Source organism: Mandrillus leucophaeus, unplaced genomic scaffold, assembly GCF_000951045.1.
Source record: "Mandrillus leucophaeus isolate KB7577 unplaced genomic scaffold, Mleu.le_1.0 Scaffold291, whole genome shotgun sequence".
Classification (NCBI taxonomy): Eukaryota; Metazoa; Chordata; class Mammalia; order Primates; family Cercopithecidae; genus Mandrillus; species Mandrillus leucophaeus.
The window spans coordinates 1,692,368-1,701,086 of record NW_012103043.1 but is presented as its reverse complement, the minus strand read 5'-3'; the positions used below and the strand labels follow the sequence as shown (position 1 = coordinate 1,701,086).

Below are 8,719 nucleotides of genomic sequence, written 5' to 3'. Positions count from 1 at the left end.
AAAAAAAAAAAAAAAGAAGGCAAAAGAGTTGAAGAAGCATTTCACTGAAGAGGATATACAGATGGCAAATAAGCATATAAGGAGATGTGTAACATTATTAGCTATTAGGGAGATGCAGATTAAAGCCACAGTGAGAGAACTACTTCAGGATGACTAAAATAAAAAGTAGTGACAGTACAAAATACTGGTGACTGTGCAGGGAAACTATGCTCATGCATTGCTGATAGGAATGTGAAATGGTACAGCCACTCTGGAAAACAGATCTGGCAGTTCTTCCAACTATCATGTGACCCAGCAGTTACCATCCTGGGTGTTTATCCTAGAGAAATGAAAACTACTCTGTATACGTTAGCCAGGCATGGTGATGCGTGCCTGTAATCCCAGCTACTCGGGAGGCTGAGGCATGAGAATTGCTTGAACCCAGGAGGCAGAAGTTGCAGTGAGCCAAGATTTTGCCACTATACTCCAGCATGGGCAATAGACCAAGATCCTGTCTCAAAAAATAAAAAATTTTTAAAAACTTACCTGTACATGAAGATTAATAGTAGCTTTATTGGTAATAGCCAGAAACTGGAAACAAATCAGATGTTTTCAACAGTGAATGGTTAAACAAGCTGTGGTGGATACACATGGAATACTACTCAACAATAGAAAAGGAACTAACTATTGGTACATGTTGAATACCCCTTATCTGAAATGCTGGGGACCAGAAGTGTTTTGGATTTCAGATTTTTTCAGATTTTGGAATCTTTGCATTATAGTTACTGCTTTAGCATTTCTTATCCAAAAGTCTGAAATGCATTTCGTTTGAGTGCCATGTATGTACTCAAAAAGTCTCAGATTTTGAATGTACTCAACCTGTACATGCAATAACTTGGTAGAACCTGGGTTGGGGTAGAAAGCCAATGTCAGAAGGTTGTATACTGATTTAATTCAGACAACACTCTTGAAGTTACAAAATGGTAGAAATAGAGAAGAGATTGGTGGTTTCCAGGGCTTAAGGAAGGGATTAGGGTAAGGGAGGTGAGTGGGTGTCACCCTAAAGGGCAGCCCCTTGGGATCCTGGTGGCACTGTGATATAGTGACACAGGCTCTTACCATTGCGGAAGGAAGACACATGGGACCTCTGTATTGTTACTTCCAACTATACGTTACTCTACACTTATCTCAAAATTGAAAGTTTAATTCAAAAGAAAAACCTCAGCTGGGTGTGGTGGCTCATGCCTATAATCCTAGCACTTTGGGAGGCTGAGGCAGGTCACAAGGTCAGGAAATCGAGACCATCCTGGCCAACATGGTGAAACCCTGTCTCTACTAAAAATACAAAAATTCGCTGGGCTTGGTGGTGCATGCCTGTAATCCCAGCTACTTGGGAGGCTGAGGCAGGAGAATCATTTGAACCAGGGAGTCGGAGGTTGCAGTGAGCCGAGATCACGCCATAGCACTCCAGCCTGGTGACAGAGCGAGACTCCGTCTAAAAAAAAAAGAAAAACCCCCCAGACCCTTACTGGTGATAGGAGAAGACCTAAACCAAACCCTTGGTGTGTTTTCTTCCTCCCCACTGCTTTGTCCACCTCTCTAGACTCTTGTTTTGTCGCCCACATGGCCTCAGTGTTAGTGACTTGCCCAGTGACATAGCTCTGGAGGCTTCACACCCTGAGGGGCTCCTCTACCCTCAAAACACCCAGGGCCTTGCCTTGGGGCCTTCTGTTGGCCTGCTCGGTGTGAGGGGTGGGTTCTCTTACCTTGGGGCCAAGGTAAGAGGTTCCCGTGATGGGGGCAGGCTGGGCCTGTAGAGATAGCCCACCAGAGGGAAGGTAAAAAGCCCACAAAAGATTCAGGACCAGGATCCAGAGCCATGTGTATTTTTCTCCCCACATCATAAGTTTGATGTCAGATATTATTTACAAACAGATTTTGAAAGCAGGGTCAGCAGGCCCGGAGGATTGCATGTCCAGTGGGAGTGGGGGAGGGGTGCAGGCCACTGAGGGCAGGTCAGCAGTCCCCAGGGTTCTGTGGCTTCTCCCAGACTGGCTTGAAAAAAATGCTTTTATTTTCTTGGAGTTCCCCCATGCAGATGTTAACTTTAGGGGCAAAGGAAAGACAAAGGTTACATTTCATCTCTGAGTCTATAGATGTATCCCCTATTGGGAAGAGGTTAGAGGTCAGTGACAAAGACAGTATGTCCCATGAGAATCGAGGGAGGATTCTTGTCCGTATGTGAGGAGTAAGTGGGAAGTGGTGCAGCCTCACAGTGTTGTCAGGCAGATGTGGGGTGGTGATTGGCCTTGACAGAGTACCCAGCCACCCTTCCTCACTGCCCTCTCATGCCATTTCTCCTGGTGGCTCCACACAGGTGTATGCCCACGCAGGCGCGACGCTGGAGGGGAAGATGTATATCACCTGCGGCCGCAGAGGGGAGGATTACCTGAAAGAGACACACTGCTACGACCCAGGCAGCAACACTTGGCACACACTGGCTGATGGGCCTGTGCGGCGCGCCTGGCACGGCATGGCGACCCTCCTCAGCAAGCTGTATGTGATCGGGGGCAGCAACAATGATGCCGGATACAGGAGGGATGTGCACCAGGTGAGTGGGGCCGGGGGCTGTCCACACCCGTCATCATTCCCAACCCTCTCAGTTGTTGTTGATGGAAAATGTAATTGAAACATGTGCCTTTTTAAAATAGACTATTTTTCAAAGCAGTTTTAGGTTCACAGCAAAATTAAGTGGAAGGTACAGTTTCCATACACCCCTTTTTCCCTGCATACACATACAGCCTCCCCACTGCAGACCTCTCGCTCCACAGGGGTGGATATGTCACAGTTGTAGAAACTGCATTGATGCGTCACCATCAACCAGAGTCCACAGTGTTCACTCTTGGTACATTCTGTAGGTTTGGACAGATGTCACCATGACAGTATCATACACATACACATCTACCTTTGCTTATTATTCTTAAAAACTTTTAGGCCGGATGTGGTGGCACATGCCTGTAATCCAAGCAGTTTGGGAAGCCAAGGTGAGAGGATCGCTTGAGCTCAGGAGATTGAGACCAGCCTGGGCAACATGTTGAAACCCCATCTCTACAAAAATACAAAAATTAGCCAGGTGTGGTGGTGCATGCCTGTAATCTCAGCTACTTGGGAGGCTGAGGTGGGGGGATGGTTTGAGCCCAGGAGGCAGAGGTTGCGGTAAGCTGAGACCACGCCACTGCACTCCAGCCTGGGTGACAGAGCCAGGCCTTGTCTCAAAAAAAAAGCCTTTTAGAGTCAGGCTGGCGGCACATACCTGTAGTCCTAGCTACTCAGGAGGCTGAGGTGGGAGGATCGTTTCAGCCCAGCAGTTGGAGGCTTCATTGAGCTATGATCACACTGCTGTTCCCCAGCCTCAGTGACAGAATGAGACCCTGTCTCTATTAAAAACAAAACAAAACAAACAAAAGAACAAAACTTTTATTATAAAGTTAATATAACCACATTGCAGGAACTTTAAAAAATAGAGATGGGTGGCCAGGCATGGTGGCTCACGCCTGTAATTGCAGCACTTTGGGAGGCCGAGGCGGGTGGATCTCTAGGTCAGGCGTTCAAGACCAGCTTGGCCAAGATGGTGAAACCCCATCTCTATTAAAAATACAAAAATTAGCCAGGTGCTCTGGTGGGCGCCTATAATCCCAGTTACTTGGGAAGGCTGAGGCAGGAGAATCGCTGGAACCCGGGGGGCGGAGGTTGCAGTGCGCTGAGATCGCACGACTGCACTCCAGCCTGGGCAACAGAGCAAGACTCCGTCTCAAAAAAAGAAAAAAAATAGAGATGGGTGAGGAAAAGCATTTATAATCAGGCCCCTGCAGCACTGTTTTTCCATATGACCATCTTCAGTATTGACCGTGTATGTTTTCTGCCTGAAAGCATCCCGTTCTGAGCTGGGCACAGTGGCTCACGCCTGTAATCCCTACACTTTGGGAAGCCAAGGCAGGTGGATGGCTTGAGTCCAGGAATTGATACCAGCCTGGGCAACAGGGTGAAACCCCATCTCTACTAAAAATACAAAAAAAAATTAGTCGGGCATGGTGGCTTGCACCTGTGGTCCCAGCTACTTGGGAGGCTGAGAGAGAATCACCTGAGCCCAGGAGGTTGAGACTGCAGTGAACCTCAGTGATGGTGCCACCGCACTCCAGCCTGAGTGACAGAGCGAGACCTTGTCTCAAACAAACAAACAAACAAACAAACAAAAAAGAGCATCCTATATCCCATTCTGCTTCTCTCAGTGACTTTTGTCCTGGGCATTTTCCAGTTTAACACTCAATCTTCATAATCCCCTCTTGTGTCTGAGCTTTAACTATTCCAAATAACATGACAAGTAACAGTTGCTTTGTTGGACTTTTCAAGTATTTTGGATTATTTCCTTAGGTTCATGCCACAGTTCTCAAAGTGTGATTCTCAGACTAACAGAGTCTGCATCACCTGGGAATGCTGTGTGATGAAGCACCTCAGACCCACTGATTCAGAAGCCCTGAGGGTGGGGCTTCGCAATCTGGGTTTTAACAGGCCCTCTGCTTGTGAGATCCTCCGGACCAGCACATTCATTTTCTATTGCTGCAGTAACCTATCTCCACAAACTTAGCAACTTAAGATAAATGTATTCTGCATTCACAAGTCCTCTGACAGGGCCTTGCCAGGCTAAAACCAGGGTGTGGTCAGGGCATCTTTCCTTTGTGGAGACCCTAGTGGGGATCTGCCTCCTTGCTCACCCAGGTGGTTAGAAGAATTCAGTCCCTGGCAGTTGCAGTCCCATTTCCTTGCTAGCTGTCAGCTGAGGGCCTTCTTGGCTTCTAAAGGTCCCCACTTTTCCTGGCTTCGGGGTGCTTCATCTTCAAAGCCAGCAATGGCAGGTTGAGTCCTCCTCACTTCTCAGCTCTCTCGTCTGGCTTTACCCTTCCTTTCTTTTGATGGAGTCTTGGTCTGTCACCCAGGCTGGGGGGTAGTGGTGCAATCTCAGCTAACTGCAACCTCTGCCTCCTGGGTTTAGGCGATTCTCCTGCCGTAGCCTCCTGAGTAGCTGGGAGGACTGCAGGTGTTCGCCACCACACCTAGCTAATCTTTGTGTTTTTAGTAGATGGAGTTTTGCCATGTTGGCCAGGCTGGTCTCAAACTCCTGACCTCAGGTGATCCATGCACCTCAGCCTCCCAAAGTGCTGGGATTACAGGTGTGAGCCACCACCCCCAGCCTCCCCTTCCACTTTTTTTTTTTTTTTTTTTTGAGATGGAGTCTCGCTCTGTCACCAGGCTGGAGTGCAGTGGTGCTCTTGGCTTACTGCACCCTTCGCCTCCTGGGTTCAAGCGATTCTCCTGCCTCAGCCTCCCGAGTAGCTGGGGTTACAGGGATGTGCCACCATGCCCAGCTGATTTTTGTATTTTTAGTAGAGACGGGGCTTCATCGTGTTGGCCAGGATGATCTCGATCTCTTGACCTTGTGATCCGCCCGCTTTGGCCTCCCAAAGTGCTGGGATTACAGGTGTGAGCCACTGTGCCCAGCCTCTCCCCTTCCACTTTTAAGGGCTCATGCAATTGGATGGGTCACCTGGAAAATCCAGGAAAACTGCCTCATCTCAGGGTCTGCACCTTTAATTCTTTTTTTTTTTTTCTGTATTCTCGCACCCTCGATCCTATCTGCAAAGCCCCTTTGGCCACTTAAGGTAGCATATTCTGGAGATTAGGAACTAGACATCTTTGAGGGCCACTATTCTGCCACCATAGCTAGAGAACCAAAAACGGCTAATCAGTTAAGAAGATAAGATTTTCATGGCTCTTAATACTTATTGCCAAATTCCTTTTCTGGCATGTCAGACAGATACATAGTAGTATGGCTTTACCACACCCTCACCAGCATTGGGTTTTGTGATTTTTCTTCTCTGCAGTGGTTGCTAGTTAATAGTTGGAAAATTTGTCTCTGATGTTTTGATTTTGTATTTCTTGAATTACTAGTAGGTTGAACATTTTTCCATGTCTTTGTTTACTGTTTTGGACAATTTTGAAGACAAGAGAATGTTGATGTTGATTACTCCGCAAGGAATTACTTCCACTTTCTGTCTCCTCCCCCTGTCCTGCTGCCTGTGTTGAGTGCTGCAGGTGAGGCTGAAGACATTTCAGTGGAGTCCCTGTTTCTCAGGCAGCTTCCGTTTCCTGGAGGGGAGAGAAGCAGTGCCCTCAGACATGGGGAACAACCACATGCTGATGGGGGCATAGCCACACACTTGAGGGCAGAGACTGGCTTAGGGCCAGGTGGCCTGAAGGAAGGGCTAGGCTCAAGCAAAGCCAGAGGGAATTGGATCATTCTAGGGGAGGGCCCAAAAGACAGGCTCCTGCAGACTCAGCCATCCCTGAGTGAGAGAGCAGCAGCCTAGCCCATGGGCAGGATGTTTCAACACTGGCCCTGTGCCATCCTTCCAGGGGGTCTGACCTGTCGGAATGGTGGGTAACTATGGCCACCTTGGTCAGTGGGCTTGTAGGGGAGCTGGCAGCCTTGTCCCAGCAGGTGCTGGGCTTTATTCTGGCCTTGGCTTTGCAGGTGGCCTGCTACAGCTGCACGTCTGGACAGTGGTCTTCCGTCTGCCCACTCCCTGCTGGGCACGGTGAGCCTGGCATTGCCGTGCTGGACAACAGGATCTATGTGCTAGGTGGCCGCTCACACAACCGTGGCAGCCGCACGGGCTATGTGCACATTTACGATGTGGAGAAGGACTGCTGGGAGGAGGGGCCCCAGCTGGACAACTCCATCTCAGGCCTGGCGGCCTGTGTGCTCACCTTGCCTCGCTCCCTGCTCCTCGAGCCGCCCCGCGGTACCCCTGACCGCAGCCAGGCCGACCCGGACTTTGCCTCTGAGGTGATGAGTGTGTCTGACTGGGAGGAGTTTGACAACTCCAGTGAGGACTAGGCTTCCTGTGCCTGGTGTCAGAGGGAAGGGCGGCTGGGGCTGCAGGGCAGTGAAACCCACGCAGCCTAGGCCACAGCACTTTACTCCAGGGCAGGACCCCCTGCCCCTGTTGGCCACAGCTTGGGGGCCCTGCCCTCTTTCTTCACACCAGCCCCTTGGCCAGCCTGCCGCAGGCATCTCAGGGCCGTGCAGATCCCGGCCTGTGGATTACATCACAGCAGGAAATGCTTCTGAAAGGCTTTGGTCTTCCTCAGTGAGCCCTGGAGGGGTTGGCCTTCTCTTTCCTCCCTGCCTAGATCAGTCCTTATCCAAAGGGACCTGGGAGCTGACAGCCTGGGCAGGGGGGCTGAGGTACGTGGCAGCCCTCTTTCTGTGAATGGGGTGGGCCTGTGGGAGTAGCTGGGGTTGGAGGATGAGAGCTCCTGAGGGGCAGAGGAGCAGAGATGCGTCAGCTCTCCTGGGACTGGCTCTGTGATAAAAAGACCCCTCCCGCTGGGTTTTTAGACCCCATGTTGTTGATCAATGAAATAAAGCATCTTACAGAAGGTGTTAACTGTTTTTCTGTAGCCACAGCCTCAGTTCCTTTCCACAGTGCATCCAAGCTGCATCCCTGGGAAGTGTGGCTTCTGGGGTCAGAGCTGCCGTCTGGGAGGCTGTGGAAGCCCAGGCCAGAAGCCAAGTGGCACTAGGAAGACCCTGCCTGAGAGGGAAGCACAGTCAACTCCACAAGCTAACAGGGCAGTCAGTGGGAAAGCTGGAACTTGCCCTGGTCTGGTGACAGGTGGTTGTGTAGCCCACTTGAGTGTCTTTTCTGGTGTGGAACTTGTCTCCCAACCAGGGCAGCACGCAGAATTTCAGTTCAGCTCTAGTTAGGAGTCTCTCAGCCTGAGAGGGTCAGGGAGCCAGAGCCTCAGCACCTGGGAGCGGGGCAGCATCACAGGGGCATGGAGGGTGGCCCCTCTGGCCTGTGCCCGGCTCTTCCCAACCTCCTAAAGCTGAGTGTGCTGGGGAGGGGATCTGCATGTGCTACAGGTTTTCCAGGTAACCCTTAGACACCCAGTCTCAAGGACCACACTGGCACAGCAGCTGGGACCCTCCCCTTTTCACCTGTCCCGGTGCTTTTCTTGCCCTCTTGAGACCACCAGGCTTAGCCTGCACCCTGCATGGATGGGCTGTGAGTCCACACCAGCGTGACCACAGGGCTGCACCACACGAAGCTTTCTTCCATCTAGATGCCCTCACAGGGTCTGCACCTGCAGACTCCTACTATGGGCCTTGTGCCCAGAGCCATCCTGCAGACAGAGCTGTAACTGGCCAAGGCCCCATCCTCTCCCAGTTGACTGGGCAGAGCATGGGGACAGCCATGTGTTTTTGCTGGCATCCTGTCCCGGAAGAGAAAGGGGCAGTGTGCTGCTTGATGGGAGGAGAGGGGATGGGGAGGGGGGATCATCAGTCACTCTGGGCTCTCCTAAATGGATACCCCAAAGATTCTTGAGAGTAGAGGCAAATCCCTCGGAGTTGGCCTGTGCCTCCAGGGCTGTGGTATGTGGGTGTGTGTGAGACCTGAAGACCTTCCTCACTGTCCTGGGCCCTGAGTACCCCTGAGGAAACATGACATTGCCTTAGGGTAGCAGACCCGATGTTGAGCCCCGGTGGGGCAGGATGGCTACACACTCCAGTGTCATCTCCCTTCTCCCGAGGGTGGGGTTCAGAGTAGGAACCCCACTCTGTGGGTCTCAGACCCAGCACTTCCTGTATCTCTGCTACCACCTGGCAGGCCAGGGC

At 51.0% G+C, this 8,719-nt stretch overlaps 1 protein-coding gene across 1 annotated transcript in view; it reads left to right on the top strand.

The window, feature by feature from the left end:
* KLHL22 (kelch-like family member 22) overlaps positions 1–7,492 on the top strand; it is a 52,133-nt gene extending 44,641 nt beyond the window's left edge. Inside the window, exons 6-7 of the mRNA XM_011986060.1 lie at positions 2,357–2,590; positions 6,569–7,492. Coding sequence (XP_011841450.1) covers positions 2,357–2,590; positions 6,569–6,934 — 600 coding nt within the window. The 3' untranslated portion in view covers positions 6,935–7,492. The remainder of the gene's footprint in view (positions 1–2,356; positions 2,591–6,568) is intronic.
* Positions 7,493–8,719: the final 1,227 nt, after the last annotated feature.